Genomic DNA, 19,517 nt, shown 5'->3' on the forward strand with positions numbered 1-19,517 from the left:
ATTAACCATGGAATGACCATGTTTTTTTACATTAACCATGGAATGACCATGTTTTTTTACATTAACCATGGAATGACCATGCGTTTTACATTAACCATGGAATGACAATGTTTTTTTTACATTAACCATGGAATGACCATGTTTTTTTACATGTACCATGGAATGACCATGCGTTTTACATTAACCATGGAATGACCATGCGTTTTACATTAACCATGGAATGACCATGCGTTTTACATTAACCATGGAATGACAATGTTTTTTTTACATTAACCGTGGAATGACCATGTTTTTTTTACATGTACCATGGAATGACCATGCGTTTTACATTAACCATGGAATGACCATGCGTTTTACATGAACCATGGAATGACCATGCGTTTTACATTAACCATGGAATGACCATGTTTTTTTACATTAACCATGGAATGACCATGTTTTTTTACATTAACCATGGAATGACCATGCGTTTTACATTAACCATGGAATGACCATGCGTTTTACATTAACCATGGAATGACCATGTTTTTTTACATTAACCATGGAATGACCATGTTTTTTTACATTAACCATGGAATGACCATGTTTTTTTACATTAACCATGGAATGACCATGCGTTTTACATTAACCATGGAATGACAATGTTTTTTTTACATTAACCATGGAATGACCATGTTTTTTTACATGTACCATGGAATGACCATGCGTTTTACATTAACCATGGAATGACCATGTTTTTTTACATTAACCATGGAATGACCATGTTTTTTACATTAACCATGGAATGACCATGTTTTTTACATTAACCATGGAATGACCATGTGTTTTACATTAACCATGGAATGGCCATGCATTTTACATTAACCATGGAATGACCATGTTTTTTACATTAACCATGGAATGACCATGTTTTTTACATTAACCATGGAATGACCATCTTTTTTACATTAACCATGGAATGACCATGTTTTTTACATTAACCATGGAATGACCATGTTTTTTTACATTTACCATGGAATGACCATGTGTTTTACATTAACCATGGAATGACCTGTTTTACATTAACCATGGAATGACAAGGCGTTTTACATTAACCATGGAATGACCATGTTTTTTTACATTAACCATGGAATGACCATGCGTTTTACATTAACCATGGAATGACCTGTTTTACATTAACCATGGAATGACCATGTTTTTTTACATTAACCATGGAATGACCATGTTTTTTACATTAACCATGGAATGACCATGTTTTTTACATTTACCATGGAATGACCATGTTTTTTACATTAACCATGGAATGACCATGTTTTTTACATTTAACATGGAATGACCATGCGTTTTACATTAACCATGGAATGACCATGTTTTTTACTTTAACCATGGAATGACCATGTTTTTTACATTAACCATGGAATGACCATGTTTTTTACATTAACCATGGAATGACCATGTTTTTTACATTAACCATGGAATGACCATGCATTTTACATTAACCATGGAATGACCATGTTTTTTACATTAACTATGGAATGACCATGTGTTTTACATTAACCATGGAATGACCATGCGTTTTACATTAACCATGGAATGACCATTAACCATGGAATGACCATGTTTTTTTACATTAATCATGGAATGACCATGTTTTTTACATTAACCATGGAATGACCATGTTTTTTACATTAACTATGGAATGACCATGTGTTTTACATTAACCATGGAATGACCATGCGTTTTACATTAACCATGGAATGACCATTAACCATGGAATGACCATGTTTTTTTACATTAACCATGGAATGACCATTAACCATGGAATGACCATGTTTTTTTACTTTAACCATGGAATGACCATGTTTTTTTACATTAATCATGGAATGACCATGCGTTTTACATTAACCATGGAATTACCATGTTTTTTACATTAACCATGGAATGACCATGTTTTTTACATTAACCATGGAATGACCATGCGTTTTACATTAACCATGGAATGACCATGCGTTTTACATTAACCATGGAATGACCATGTTTTTTTACATTAACCATGGAATGACCATGCGTTTTAAATTAACCATGGAATGACCATGTTTTTTTACATTAACCATGGAATGACCATGTTTTTTTTACATGTACCATGGAATGACCATGCGTTTTACATTAACCATGGAATGACCATGCGTTTTACATTAACCATGGAATGACCATGCGTTTTACATTAACCATGGAATGACCATGTTTTTTTACATTAACCATGGAATGACCATGTTTTTTTACATTAACCATGGAATGACCATGCGTTTTACATTAACCATGGAATGACCATGCGTTTTACATTAACCATGGAATGACCATGTTTTTTTACATTAACCATGGAATGACCATGTTTTTTTACATTAACCATGGAATGACCATGTTTTTTTACATTAACCATGGAATGACCATGTTTTTTTACATTAACCATGGAATGACCATGTTTTTTTACATGTACCATGGAATGACCACGCGTTTTACATTAACCATGGAATGACCACGCGTTTTACATTAACCATGGAATGACCATGTTTTTTTACATTAACCATGGAATGACCATGTTTTTTACATTAACCATGGAATGACCATGTTTTTTACATTAACCATGGAATGACCATGTGTTTTACATTAACCATGGAATGGCCATGCATTTTACATTAACCATGGAATGACCATGTTTTTTACATTAACCATGGAATGACCATGTTTTTTACATTAACCATGGAATGACCATCTTTTTTACATTAACCATGGAATGACCATGTTTTTTACATTAACCATGGAATGACCATGTTTTTTTACATTTACCATGGAATGACCATGTGTTTTACATTAACCATGGAATGACCTGTTTTACATTAACCATGGAATGACCATGCGTTTTACATTAACCATGGAATGACCATGTTTTTTTACATTAACCATGGAATGACCATGCGTTTTACATTAACCATGGAATGACCTGTTTTACATTAACCATGGAATGACCATGTTTTTTTTTACATTAACCATGGAATGACCATGCGTTTTACATTAACCATGGAATGACCATGTTTTTACATTAACCATGGAATGACCATGTTTTTTACATTAACCATGGAATGACCATGTTTTTTACTTTAACCATGGAATGACCATGTTTTTTTACATTAACCATGGAATGACCATGTTTTTTACATTAACCATGGAATGACCACGCGTTTTACATTAACCATGGAATGACCACGCGTTTTACATTAACCATGGAATGACCATGTTTTTTACATTTACCATGGAATGACCATGTGTTTTACATTAACCATGGAATGACCATGTTTTTTACATTAACCTTGGAATGACCATGTGTTTTACATTAACCATGGAATGACCATGTGTTTTACTTTAACCATGGAATGACCATGTGTTTTACATTAACCATGGAATGACCATGTGTTTTACTTTAACCATGGAATGACCATGTTTTTACTTTAACCATGGAATGACCATGTGTTTTACTTTAACCATGGAATGACCATGTGTTTTACTTTAACCATGGAATGACCATGTTTTTTACATTAACCATGGAATGACCATGTTTTTTACATTAACCATGGAATGACCATGTGTTTTACTTTAACCATGGAATGACCATGTTTTTTTACATTAACCATGGAATGACCATGTTTTTTACATTAACCATGGAATGACCATGTTTTTTACATTAACCATGGAATAACCATGCGTTTTACATTAACCATGGAATGACCATGTTTTTTTACATTAACCATGGAATGACCATGCGTTTTACATTAACCATGGAATGACCATGTTTTTTACATTAACCATGGAATGACCATTAACCATGGAATGACCATGTTTTTTACATTAACCATGGAATGACCATGTTTTTTACATTAACCATGGAATGACCATGTTTTTTACATTAACCATGGAATGACCATGTTTTTTACATTTACCATGGAATGACCATGCGTTTTACATTAACCATGGAATGACCATGTTTTTTACATTAACCATGGAATGACCATGTTTTTTACATTAACCATGGAATGACCATGTTTTTTACATCAACCATGGAATGACCATGTTTTTTTCATTTACCATGGAATGACCATGTTTTTTACATTAACCATGGAATGACCATGTTTTTTACATTTACCATGGAATGACCATATTTTTTACATTAACCATGGAATGACCATGTTTTTTACATTAACCTTGGAATGACCATGTTTTTTTCATTAACCATGGAATGACCATTTTTTTTACATTAACCATGGAATGACCATGCGTTTTACATTAACCATGGAATGACCATTTTTTTTACATTAACCATGGAATGACCATGCGTTTTACATTAACCATGGAATGACCATTAACCATGGAATGACCATGTTTTTTACATTAACCATGGAATGACCATGTTTTTTACATTAACCATGGAATGACCATGTTTTTTACATTAACCATGGAATGACCATTAACCATGGAATGACCATGTTTTTTACATTAACCATGGAATGACCATTAACCATGGAATGACCATTTTTTTTACATTAACCATGGAATGACCATGTTTTTTACATTAACCATGGAATGACCATTAACCATGGAATGACCATGTTTTTTACATTAACCATGGAATGACCGTGTTTTTTACATTAACCATGGAATGACCGTGTTTTTTACATTAACCATGGAATGACCATGTGTTTTACATTAACCATGGAATGACCATGTTTTTTACATTAACCATGGAATGACCACGCGTTTTACATTAACCATGGAATGACCACGCGTTTTACATTAACCATGGAATGACCATGTTTTTTACATTAACCATGGAATGAACATGCGTTTTACATTAACCATGGAATGACCGTGTTTTTTACATTAACCATGGAATGACCGTGTTTTTTACATTAACCATGGAATGACCATGTGTTTTACATTAACCATGGAATGACCATGTTTTTTACATTAACCATGGAATGACCACGCGTTTTACATTAACCATGGAATGACCACGCGTTTTACATTAACCATGGAATGACCATGTTTTTTACATTAACCATGGAATGAACATGCGTTTTACATTAACCATGGAATGACCATGTCTTTTACATTAACCATGGAATGAACATGCGTTTTACATTAACCATGGAATGACCATGTTTTTTACATTAACCATGGAATGAACATGCGTTTTACATTAACCATGGAATGACCATATTTTTTACATTAACCATGGAATGACCATGTCTTTTACATTAACCATGGAATGAACATGCGTTTTACATTAACCATGGAATGACCATGCGTTTTACATTAACCATGGAATGAACATGCGTTTTACATTAACCATGGAATGACCATATTTTTTACATTAACCATGGAATGACCATGTTTTTTACATTAACCATGGAATGACCATGTTTTTTACATTAACCATGGAATGACCATGTTTTTTTACATTAACCATGGAATGACCATATTTTTTACATTAACCATGGAATGACCATGTTTTTTACATTAACCATGGAATGACCATGTTTTTTACATTAACCATGGAATGACCATGTTTTTTACATTAACCATGGAATGACCATGTTTTTTTTACATTAACCATGGAATGACCATGTTTTTTACATTAACCATGGAATGACCATGTTTTTTACATTAACCATGGAATGACCATGTTTTTTTTACATTAACCATGGAATGACCATGTTTTTTACATTAACCATGGAATGACCATGTTTTTTACATTAACCATGGAATGACCATTTTTTTTACATTAACCATGGAATGAACATGCGTTTTACATTAACCATGGAATGACCATGTTTTTTACATTAACCATGGAATGACCATGTTTTTTACATTTACCCTGAAACTATTTTTTTTACATTTACCATGTTTTTTACATTTATAATGAAAATACCATGTTGTTTTTTACATTTACCATGAAACCACCGTTTTTTTTACATTTACCGTGAAACTATCATGTTTTTTTTTTACATTTACCATGTTTTTTATGTTTACAATGAAACTACCATGTTTTTTACATAACCGTTTCTCAGTAACTGCAAGTGCTATATCATCGCCTACATTTTGGAAGTTTTTATTTAGAAAATAAAAAGGTTCTTAGTTTCTACACAGTCAAATGGAATGCAAAAAATGTATTTTTATTTCAGCCAATATAAAGGCTCTGTTTAATGTTTGAAAGAAACATTTCTTGTTTTTAAAAGAGGTCTCTTCTGCTCACCAAGGCTGCATTTATTGATCAAAAATAGCTACAGAAAAAACAGTAATATTGTGAAATATTATTATAATGTAAAGCAGCTGTTCTCTATGTGAATGTATAGTAAAGTGTCATTTATTCCTGTGATCAAAGCTGAATTTATCATCATTACTCCAGTCTTCAGTGTCACATGACCCTTCACTAATCATTCTCATATGATGATTTGATGCTCAGGAAACATTTATGATTATTATCAGTGTTGAAAACAGTTGTGTACAATGTTTTTAGGATTTTTTTGAAAGCTTTCTATTTCAGAGAAATGCTGTTCTTTTGAACCTTCTATTCATCAAAGAATCCTGGGGAAAAGTGAGCATATTCAGCATAAGAGACTACCTTAAAAAAACTGAACTGTAGTACTGTAAGGCTTTGAATATTAACACCTGACCACTCTTGTGGGTTTGCTACTGTTACAAGTAAAAACCGTAGAAGGGTAAAAACATGACAGCCACACATGATGTAAGCAACACAGCAACAAATAATATTGATACTGGGTGTGCGAATGATCAAGAATTGACAATAGTCAATCGTATTGGTGGCACCGAGGGGCCGTATAATAAAATTCTGCTTAGGGCCATAAGGGCTTGGGACGGCCCTGCTTCCATTTCATCATGATTTTAACCCTCTGGTGCTCTTTGATAAAGAATAAAGATTTAAAAAGAGGGTTTTTCAAAGTACAATTGTGGTACAATGGTAATATCATGGTACTTTTGAAAGTACGGATGTTAAAACCATTTTATATTTCAAAGTATCTTAGTAATACTATAACAATTACCACTACTGTACCATTGTACTACCACAGTACTTCTGGTAAATATAACCACTGGACATGGTGAAAAAAACAAGTGTTTCAATTAAATAATATTAAGCATATACTGTATATATATAAATAATAAAACATTAAAAATGTGAACCTTTCGTTTTTAAAACAGTCAAGCAATTACATGAGCAGAGACACACACAGTTAATTTTACTCGTCTTTCCATCTGTTTTCGTCTTTCTCTGTTGATTTCTCCATTTGACATCTCATTTCTCATTTTCTTTCCATCTGCGAATGTTACATAAAGATCCTGCAGCAAAACATCCCAGGAATAATTCACTCCCAAATGACAGTTCTAATTATGTTCCCATCGTCATGTCATTTTAAACCTGTAAGACGCTCTACGAAGAAGACGGAAGGAGCCATCACTATGAAAAAGGGCAGCGTGAACATTCGGATAAATATCTTCTTTTGTGCTCCATGGGTAAAAGAAAGCCATACGGGATTGTAACAACATGACGGTGAGTAAATGATCATTTCTAGCAGATTTCTTTCTCTAAATCACGCTAAACACACACACTCCTCCAGAGCCGTGTCGTCTCTGTGGTGTGTTATAATTGGAGCTGCTCTGGGCGTCCGCTGACAGACAGCCATGAGTAAAATGAACTATGACAGGAAGAGGGAAATTAATGAAGAAAATCAATCAAAATCACTGCATAAATATACACACACACACACACACACACACTCGGCCCGCAGGTCTGTGGTTTCCTAACACACGGCATTCCTCTGTTCTGTTTCCTGTTTTGCAGTTTGATTGTGTGTGTGTGAGAACAAGAGACAGAGATGGTCACCCGCTGTCATAAACACACACACACACACACACACCCGCTCTCATAAACACATACACACTCACAAACTTACAAGTACCAGAAAGTACCATGTTTTTTACATTTACCCTAGAACTACCATGTCTTTATATTTACCATAGTAATACCATATTTTGTCATTTACACAGTACCATGGTATTATCCTATTTTTTTTTTACATTATAGTAATACCTTGCTATCTCTAAAGTACCATCATTTTACTTTTTACTGCTGTCCAGTTACAGGTGGACGCTGTAGCTGTGTGTGTGTGTGTGAGGGGATTAAAGGTCAGCGTTTTGATTTATGTTGCAGTTCAGGTTTAAAATTGCACCTAACCGCCAGAATCCAGTATTCACACACAAACACACACACTGACCTTTGATGTGCGGATAAAAAGCCTCTCCATCTGAAAAGTCAAGAAGCTCCAAAACTCTGACTGTGTGTTTGTGAAGAGCCTCCAGCAAAAGGGCAACTAATCAGATCGCACGATTCACCCTCAAGAAAAGAGACACGGAAACAGGATAATGTCAGTCTAAATGAGCGAGTGTGTGTGTGTGTGTGTGGTCACGGCCACTAGACGCACACACTCACACCTCAACACACACTGCAGACCTCATATAACATAAAACTACAGCAGTACCATGTGATCTACATGAGTATTTAATACGCTTGGTGCTGTTTTGCACCATGTGAAAGTCCTAGAGAAGAGCTGTGACGCTCAGGAATGAATGAGGATGTTTCTGTTCCTCTGTAAAGGAAAAGGAGGATCAGAGGAGAAACGCGGCGGCCACCATTTACCAGCATCTGCATCCTGATCTCAGAGGTCAAAGGTCACGCGTCATACCTGCTGCTGTACTGATCACTCCAGAGGGCAGGTGGCCTCTATAACATGAGTGCGAGTCAAAGGTCATCCCTGGTGAAAGCTGTGTACAGTATTAGGGCCCTATGAAATCCGTTTTATTTTTTCCCCAAATTCCGTTTTTTCCGTTTTAATTTTTGCTAATTACTTTTTTTTTTCGTTGTAATTTTTGGGAATTCAGTTTTTTTTTACCCTTAACTGTTATTTTAGTCGTAAAAAGAGTGTGTTTTTAATGTTAATATAATAGAACATAAAACATAAAATAGGAATGACCTTAAATTTATTGAGGTAACAAACATCACATTTACTTTTCAGGACAAACACTGCACTCTAAGCATTTCAAGTCACAACTAAATATTAGTGCTGTGAATTGATCATTAAAAAAACGAATAATCGCATTTATTCTGTAATTAATCATGATTAATTGCAATTAAAAACATTGGAGTTTTTAATATTTTTATATTGTAATAATTTCAGTTACTCTCCAAATTAATGTAGAAACAATTTAAAGACGGCATATTTTAAATATGTGTTGTAATGGCATGTTTTTATGAAGGAAGGCCAGTATCACTGATATTAATGTCTACATGAAACATTAATAACGTTACATTACAGTATAACTGAAAGCTCCCAATTTCAACATGTATTAGGCTTTAAAAAAAACAACTTTTAATTTAAGTGAACTTAAAACCATCTTTGCATAAACCCATTATAATAAATGTTATATTTACCCTTCCCTGTCAGACATAGTCTACACAGAAATTGAATAAAGTTATCAACACCTTTCTTAACAGCATAAATAATAAATGAAATATAGATGAATCATCATTAAAGCTACACTCGTCTCTGTTCCCGTTGTTCTTTGATGAACATTAATGACAGACATTATCAGTGCTACTGTCACTTTAAGAACAGCCGCTGACGAACATGATGTGGATAAGACGCACTGTCCCGCGCATCTCATTTTCTCTCAAGTTCATTTAAGGCATTATTTTCCATACAGTACATTAAAGTGCATTAAAAACAAGGCAAAATACAGCAAGCACTCTCCGCGAGGGAACTGCTCGGCACTGAGGGCTTAGCGTTGAGTTTCTTAACGTTTCCGCAGACGAAAGCAGAGCCGCTTCTCCATACTTACATTGTTTTGAAGGGGGAGCAGAAATGACGGGAGGGGTTGTGTCGCCCAGATTTGCTTCCCCCAGTCTGCATTTTCCCCAGACATACGTTCTTCTCCCACACAAAACAGCATTTCATTACAAATATGTAAAATTCCAGGAAATAATATATGTTAATATGCCAATTCCGCGATTCCGTGATCGCGGAAATTATAGGGCCCTACAGTATGTGTCTACAATCTGACATGTTTATCATTGCGTATCACTTCACAAAATTAGCTAAATCATTAAGAATGACACTTACGTTGGGCTATTTTGACTCGAGTCAGTTAGCAACCACATAGCAACAACTCCGAACATTTCAGCATCATTGCTTTAAAACTGTCTATCATCAAAATCTAAAATATTTTCCTCATATTTTGATGGTTTAATGGAACTTGTAGGGTCATCGGGACATCACTTTTGACCACTACATGTACAGCCTTTGCCGTGCCAATAAAGTACTGAAATTGCACTGAAACTGAATGGAGAGAAAGAGAAGGATCTTGATGAAAAAATATTTTATTTGATAATATAAATATCTGCAACAAGACGGAATAAAACGAGCAGCTTTAATGCAGCAATCGTGACAAAAACACCCACGTATGAAGCCAAAGACAACATAAAATGATTATAATATCTGTGTGTGGATCGCTCACATTATAAATCGATTGTGGAAATATCTGTGTGTGTGTGTGTTACTGCTGTTTGAGGAAGAGTGCCGCTCCGCTCTGGATCCATGTGTCATGATCTCCGGCACACGGCAGCTGCACGTTTGTCACCACACACAGACGCTCGGCACTGCTGTACACGGGCAGAGAGATGCACTCGTCTGGAGAATAACTTCCCACAGTGCTCTGAAACACACACACACACACACACACACACACACACACACACACACACACACACACACACACACACACACACACACACACACACACACACACACACACTATAATATACAGCTATCACTGGAAACATCATAGAAATGCTATCATACTATGGGGGCTGTTGAATGCTTGAATCTGATTGGCTGACAAACATTCTATGGTGTATTTTCAGGGAAATGCTAAAGTAGTTCCAGGCAGGTTTTGACCGCATTAAGGTGCGTTCACACCGGACACGGAGTGATTTACATCTTAAGTCAATGCAAAGACGCGAATAGACATTCTGCGGTGCAATTCACGCGAATGACACGGAGCGAATTGCACGTTTGACGCTGATTCCACGTTAACCAATCAGGAGCTTGCTCTAGTAGTGACAACAATGAGGAGAAAATCTGTTTTATGTTAATCATATATTAATATCTGGTTCAGACAAGTGTGCATATGATCATCACTGTGATAACATTAAATGACATGAAACACAACCCAGTCTTTTTGTTAGATGCAGGTTTACGAGACAAAGGTATAAGTAAAAGGTATAAGAAGCTATACATGAAATAAAGCAAACAATTCAGTCAAACATTCAAAGCTAGTCGGCTACAACGGTAATGTAAAGTTATAGCCTAAAAATAAAAAAGTAATGAAACTTCACTTTGCCCTCAGCCTAAATGATTTGCCAGGGAACAAATTATAGATCCATGAGAGCAAAGATCGGCCGTTAGATCTACACAAGACGAATTATAGCTGGAGACGCCACAGAGACATCAGAGCCAGCGGCAGAAGAACTGGCCCAGGAAAGGCTGCTCTCGCCGGGGTTAACGAGCGCTGAGCGCCGCTGATCCACTGGAGCTCACAACTCCACAAACGCCAGATCAAACAGGCGCTCTCTTTATAAATAAACCACCGATTTGAGCTTTAAACAACTACATTATCGCCAGAATAAGTTACATTACGCTGGGTTTCTCATCAGGACATTTTGTATCTCTGCACCACAGCACTCTTATTGCAGCTGATGTTATAGCAACAAAAGACGCCCTTCACCTGCTATTTTGAACCAAACGCTGCTGCTCTTGTCAACTTTTTCTTGTAAAAAAAACCGTCAACTGTGAACACAGGCCATGTCAGCCATTTCTCAACGAGACGAGCCGCTGGCAGAAGCCCCTCCATGAGGCGAATTCACTTCTGTTGTGAAGTGAACGCCACGAATGAAGCGAGTAAACTCAAAATGTTCAAGCGTCCAACTTCGCGTGAATACCGTGAATTATTTGCGTCATTCGCGTCCAGTGTGAACACAACATTACAGTTCCATATCACTACGCCAAATGATTTCCGCCACTTACCGCCGACAACAGCAAAAGAACCAAAACCAACAATGACCAAGCAAATACATATAGTAAACAATAGTATAAAAAAACGAATTATATCTATGTTTTTTTGCCACAAAGTTACGTTTGATTATGTAGGGAAAGCATATACTCTCTCTCTCCCACTCAAACACACACACATACAGTACGGACACACACTCACGTTGTCAGCGCGGCTCTGACAAGTTTATCAGTAAAATAGTTTAGAAACTTAAAAGCTACATGACATTTCTCACCAGCGAGGTAATAACGGCGCTGTTCTTGAAGCAGATAAACTTACAGTTTCACTATTAGAGAGACGTCGCCGCAGAACACTGTTAAGACTCAGGTAATTCACACACACCTAATCTCTCTCTCTCTCTAATAACTGCACTAGTCTGCTATAAGTGACTCAAACCTCTGTTACAAGCTCTAAAATGACATTTTAAAATAACATTTCTGAACAAACAGAGACTTGGGATGAGATGCGTGAGAAATTAGTCCCACACACAAGAGCGTTTTAAGGACAAAACCTGACAAATGTCTTGAAATAAATCATCTGAACAATGTCTTGAGGTGTGGGAACCGCAGTATAAGCGGAATAACTGACTCCGGTCCATTGAACTATTAGAAAATAACACACACCCGAGGTGATAATGCAGCCACGAAGCCGATTATTCCGTACTTATTAAACAGCTTTCTGGAATACTTGATTCTGATTGGTCAGTTGCGACAATCCGAGGTGTGTTATTCCCCAATAACAACCGCTGCCAATAGCAACGCTAAATAACAAACCGCCCGTCCGGGTATCTGAAGTCTGCTGCTGTTTTGCGTCTCTGTTATATTTATCGATTGTATTGAAAATGAAATCGGAGGACTTCAGTATTAATAGCACTGTAATATTGTTGTGATAATCACGATGGTTTTGTACACATTATGCACATATTTCTTGTCCCCATAGTTATTTACGTGGTGAAAAGCTGTGTAATAAGTGGTATGACTGTACTTTATCCCTTAAATGTTCGCCTAGTGTGATCTGGTTTAGTCTAAAAGCCACTTGCTAGCAACTGTTTTCCTCTCAGAAGCTTTGTGTTTAGTAGCCTAATAAAATATTTTAACAACAATCAATATTTTGTGTTCAATTATTTACTTGTGTGGGAAGTGTGCGGTGTAATAAACAGGATAATGTACATCCAGCTGGTTGTTTATCGCAAAATAAACCCTTTGTGTTTCACGACGGGGTTCTGATCACCCCTCGGGGGGTTATTCTGCGATAACAACCGGCTGGATGTACATTATCCCTTCCGTAAAGGGTAAAGTGTGTGTGTTACCAGTGGGATCCAGGCCATGTGACACGCAGGGACGGCAGACACACTGGGAGAGTCGTGATGGCTTTCAGACAGACGGCTTCCATCGAAACTACAGCCTTCCAACTGCAAACCGCCAACCTAGAGAGAGAAAGAGAGAGAGAGAGAGAGAGAGAAAGAGAGAGAGAGTTTAGTTAACATGGGCCGAAGAAGTTCAGTTTAATCATGTTAAACACACACTCTTCACTCGTACCTTCACTTGTAGTTTTGCTTCAGTAATCTGACCCCTCCATGACGTAACAAACTTCAGACTGTCCATAGAGCAGCTCATCAACCTAAAACACATGTCATTTAAAAAAAATAAAACAAAACCTTTATTTGTATTTGAAACTTCACTCGCATTGACTCTTAAACGGGCTCTTTGTGCTACAGTACCTTTAAGACTTATGTATATGTTAGTTAAGTTATGTTACAAAATGTTCACTTGCTGCCTAATATATCCCACCCACTAACAGGAGATGAAGAGATCATCAGTGTTAGTCATAATCAGTGTTGGGGGTAAAGCATTACAAGTAACTTGAGTTACGTAATAATATTACTTTTTCCAAGTAACTAGTAAAGTAACGCATTATTTTTCAAATTCACAAAAAATATCTGAGTTACTTTTTCAAAAAAGTAACGCAAGTTACTTTTTCACATTAATTTGACTGACAGCTCTCCTGCCCCCATGTTGAGAAAAATAAGTGCAGAGGCGTGTGTGTAAACATGATGGTTATTGTAGTTCCAGACTAAATGTGAGCATTTATTTATCTCACTTGCACAATAAAGATTCTGTACTCCTCAAAATAAATAAAATCAGTCAAATGCAAAATCAGAGTACTATGCAAACCTCCAATAATTAAATGTTAAATAAAACAACTATTTTTATGCATAATCTACCTTTATATTTAATTTACCAATGTCTTGCTGCTGACCTTTGATGATGAAAATTACTAGATTTTTTGTTTTTATTGGTAAAACTTTTTTCTCCTGCATCCTATTCTACCATTATCCAGAATGGCAGCAGAGCTGCGCCCTCTACTGTTCATGCGTGAATTTGCATATTTATCTCAGCCTGGGGCTTATTATTTCAATTTTGGTATGAAGAAAAATATAACTTTTTTGTTATAAAAAACAAAACAAAAACAAGCCCAGCTCAGGTGAGAAAAAGTAATGCAAAAGTAACGTAATGCATTACTTTTCTTAAAAAGTAACTAAGTAACGCAATTAGTTACTTTTTAAGGGAGTAACGCAATATTGTAATGCATTACTTTTCAAAGTAACTTTCCCCAACACTGGTCATAATGTTATGCGTGATCGGTGAATGTAGACACTATATGCTTGCAAGTAGATCACCTGGCGGTCTCTTGTCTCAGGGCGTTCAGGAAAGTGTCGGGGTGGAAAAGCTCCGACAGATCCAGCATCTCCGACAGAAGTCCATTCCGCTCGGCCCTCTCTACCCAGCCCTACACACACACACACACACACACACAAATGCAGTGATTGGTCACAGAGATCTGGAGTGTGATGACAGAAGTGATTTGAGTGTTGCTGGTGTCAGTTGTACAGTAACAATCGCTGCTTCTTTCTCAAATCTCTTCCCGCACCTGCTGCTTCTCCTCACAGGCAGAGACTCTTTCTAAAAACATGTTTCTGTACAGTATGTGTCCATCTCTACGTTTATCAGTAGAATAAACAACATTATCATCCACCAGTGTGGACACGAGTACATACACTAGCGTTCAAAAGTTTGGGGTTGGTAAGAGTTTTGCTCATTAATTTGACCAAAAATTCTGTAAAAACTGTGAATTATTATTATTATAGTTTAAAATAACTGTTTTCTATGTGAATATATAGTAAAGTGTAATAGTAAAGCTGAATTTATCATCATTACTCCAGTCTTCAGTGTCACATGATCCTTCACAAATCATTCTCATATGAGGATTATATCAGGATTTATTGCTGTTTATTTCTGCAGGTGTGTGTTGTTCTGAGATCTGTCCGTCTCTCGTGATCTGCGGTGAAAATATGGGGCTACATTTAGAGATTTCACTGTTCTCTGTAAACAGCTGCTGTTGTAGAAATGTGACTCAGTGGAGCAGGTGGGCGTCATAATGGCGATGACGGATAACATCCAATTATCTGTTACAGGAGCGCAAATGAGGAATCTGCCCCGGGCTCGATTACAGCCGATCTCGGGGAGAGTTTCGGCACACGGACCTCGATGACCTTCATGTTGTTCAGTTGTATAATCATTGAAGGAGCCACATTTGATCAAATTATGATGTTAGTCAAGTTTTCTTGGACCAAAAACTGTCAATTTAAGTTTTTCAGTATCATTTCAGACTCTTAAAGGTGAAGTATGTAAGATTTTAATGTTAAAATACATTCTCTTAACTCAGTTTAAAGTTCATTGATCACTATTAGTATGCCATTCATGGGTTTATCTCCCCAGAAGTGTGAACATTGAGCCTCCCAGTCACCATCAAATCATTGAGAGCGTCCGCTCAGATCTGTCAATCACTTTCCAGCTCAGCCAATGGCGTGAGTTAGGGGCGTGGCTACTGCAGCAGGCGGAGCCAGAGGGTGTTTAGCCGGCTGATTCGTTACATGGGAAAAGACATTCAATTTAGGCCAAAAATCATTGCATTTAGACCTTCAAAGATTAAACAGGTCATGGACACGTCGAACGGGGGACTGCGATGCTCCACGCTAACATGGACGCTTCATTACGCATCATCATGCACACGTTCAGAAAGATAAATGTACCAGTTTATAATGTTTACTCAGTTTCAAACAGTTGTGGCGCGTCATGTCAGAAAATGCTGGATGGGTTTATTATAAGCAAGGCGCTCACATTCGCTCTACACAGAGTGTTAGCCTACTCAACTGCTTACTCATGACACATAGCAACACAGCTAAAAGTATTCCTAATATGTTAGACCTTTACTGAAAGTAGCCTACTTTTGCCTGTTGGGACATGCCTTCACAGACACTGTAAGAGCTGTGTTTGTGATGTTTCAGCTGGGAGAGGCACGATGCGTGAAAGGGGCGTTTGAAAAACAATGCTTTATTAGGGGCGAAGCACCAAAGGCGTGTAGGCACCTACTGTATCCGTTGGTGTTCTGGCGGGAAACTGCAAGCGGGAAAGTTATGAAATTTGGCACTCTGATAGAGGACTGGCCCAACATTAACTACACCAATTTTGGAGTCTCTAACTCAATCCCTCTAGCGCCACCACATGTCCAAAGTTTGACTTACGTTTGTGCTAATAACGTTTGAACTATAAGGGCTACATTTTTTTAAACCAAATTTCCTCACCAAAAAACGACTTTTTCGAACTCCTCCTAGACGATTTATCCGATTGCACAAACATTTTACCAGATCATCGTCAGACAATCCCAACAAAAAGTAATGGAATTGATGGGTAAGCCCCTCCCCTTGAACGCAGATGAGCCAATGGCAGTTGAGTCCATCAGTTGCACAGGGACCGAAACTCGGACATCTTTAGGTTTCAGCGCCAAACATTGTAAGATCCGAAGCTCGCATCGCTTTGATGGCGTTTTTGCTACAAATATGGTAAAATGTCGCGACTGTAACCCCGATAACAGGTGTCCTGAGAGGATTTTCTGGCTATCATACTCTCATTAAGTTACGATTAAAGTTAGTGAGTCCCTGCTAACATACAAACCGAAATAAACCGCAACATTCTGTGTCCAGAACCAACTTGGGATAAGGTTTTCACTCTGACAGATGTCATTGTAAGACAGTTAGCAACTCCGTTTGTTTGTCCGAGTTAGCAACAGTAACTAAGGGGGGGGGCGGGGCTTACCAATAGGTCAATTGAAGTCGATTCATCAAAGTGTTTTTGAATAACGTGCAAATTAATTTTACGTAGTGCTTGTGAAAATAGACATAAGCTTTATCTCCGCAACGCTTTATCGTATTCTGACCAAATTTGGTACAGATCATCACAAGCATGACCTGAGGATACATGCAGCGTTTCAGAGCAGCGCCACCTACTGTTTTTTTGCTTATAACTTCTGAACACTTCATCTTAAAAATCATAAAAATTCAAGGCGCCATGCCGAGTCAAATGGTATCCAACTTTTCCATAACGGCCATTTTAAAGTAAAAGTAGTAAAACATTAGCCTGACATTGTCATACTCAAATCTAGTCAGAATATGAGTCTGATACTGCTCGTTGGGCTGTGATTATGGGGCGTGTTTCAACCGAACCAGGAAAGACCTCAATTGGATAGACCTACAACCAATCAGAGCAACGGAGCGACGCATAATGTTAGTTGTCAAATGTCAACAGAACTCAACTGCACAGTTTTGCCAAGTCTGGGGTTTTCCCGTGGCCTGTATTTCCATGTCCGCGGGCTGAAGCGACCCCAATTATGTGATATTTAGACCCAGGAATGCGAATTTTAGCAGCCAAAAAACACACATTTTACCCTCCAAACGACATTTTTTTCCGGGAAGCTATTGGGCTTGTTTTGGGCTAGTTTTGAGTAGCAATTGGGCGGGTTTTGTTGTGAAAACTTGGCAACCCCGTCTGCACGCGTGCTGGAAGAAGAAGATGAAGATGTTGATGAAGATGAAGTGTAAACGATGTTTGCCGGTGTTGTAAAAACGAATTTAAGGATACACAGAGGTGACGTGGATGATTACGTTACTGTTGATCATCTGTCCATCATCATCTAAAGCCCGCCCTCACAATTTGATTGGTCCGAACAGCTTCTGTTCGGGCATAGTTGCTCCACAACGGATCAAGTCCAGACCGAACTGCCCGACCTCAAATGTTGTGGGCGGGGCTACGTTTGGCTGGCATCCAGGCTAGTAAAACACTGTATTTTATGAACAAATTAGTGTTTCATTACGAAACTCGGTATGGGTAACGATACCAAACATGCTAGGTTTTGCTTTATGGTTCGTTCCATAGACTGTAAAAAAGATGACGCCCCTTCTCTATCTTCTGTTGGAGAAAAGTGGAACCGCCAACGTCAGAATATGGCACTGATATCTTGCGCTGATTTGAGACCTGAGTCTGTGTAGAAGAGAGCAGGAAGTAGAGCCGAGATATCAAACCCCGCCCACACTCCCACATTATTTGTTAGCTGCAGATCAACTCATTATGTTGGTGTGAATTGGTTCTGGAAATGTAGAAATTAAAGTTAAAGCTCCAATCTCCTCCTGAAAATCCCGGAAAAAATCAGTTGGTGCTTCAGTGACTACTTTGCTCAAAGAAGCTGTCAATCATAATGTCACACCCCCCGTTTTAATAGCATCAAATAACTAAAACCAAACTTATTTAAAAAAACCAACACTTGAACTTACATCAGCGTGATAAAAACTACCTGAACTGACAGAAGTCATCTTTGCAAAAAGTGTATTTGAAGTGTAATTTGATTGTTTCGTTTGTTTTCATCACGTCACATTCGAATACATGGAGGGGCGGGGCTTATGAGCTGTACTGGGACCAGCCACCTGGGGGCGATTGAGACGCTTTGGCTTCAGTTTTCAGGACGTGTGCGGCACGCTTGGTTTGTTCAACATTGTGATTTAGCATTTGAATATCATCGAAACCGTCCAATTGAGACAAAACCACTGTAGGAAAATCAGAATCATAGCGCGTTGAGTAAATGCTTACGGACAAATGTCAACATTTTGATAGTGATGCTATCAAAGTCAGGTGTGGGATATTTTTTTGTATGGACATAAATACAAATGTCTATAACTCCTAAACGAAATGAGATATGTTGACCGCATTTGACACACTTATGTATGGGGGCACCAGTGATGGGAATAACGGCGTTACAGATAAACGGCGTTACTAACGGAATTATTTTTTTCAGTAACGAGTAATCAAACGAATTACTGTTCCTCCCGTTACAACGGCGTTAGCGTTACTGAGGGAAAAAAACGGCGTTAGTCGCATTACTATAATTGAGCT

General features: G+C 37.5%; 1 protein-coding gene across 1 annotated transcript in view; it reads right to left on the minus strand.

Moving 5' to 3' along the window:
- Window positions 1-8,992: 8,992 nt before the first annotated feature.
- dync2h1 (dynein cytoplasmic 2 heavy chain 1) overlaps window positions 8,993-19,517 on the minus strand; it is a 236,601-nt gene continuing 226,076 nt past the window's right edge. Inside the window, exons 87-90 of the mRNA XM_079823510.1 lie at window positions 14,915-15,024; window positions 13,773-13,854; window positions 13,544-13,660; window positions 8,993-10,839 (exon numbers count right to left, since the gene is read on the minus strand). Of these exons, the coding sequence (XP_079679636.1) occupies window positions 10,681-10,839; window positions 13,544-13,660; window positions 13,773-13,854; window positions 14,915-15,024 (468 nt within the window). The 3' untranslated portion in view covers window positions 8,993-10,680. The remainder of the gene's footprint in view (window positions 10,840-13,543; window positions 13,661-13,772; window positions 13,855-14,914; window positions 15,025-19,517) is intronic.

Source organism: Gobio gobio (genome assembly GCF_949357685.1).
Source record: "Gobio gobio genome assembly, chromosome: 8".
Lineage (NCBI taxonomy): Eukaryota > Metazoa > Chordata > Actinopteri > Cypriniformes > Gobionidae > Gobio > Gobio gobio.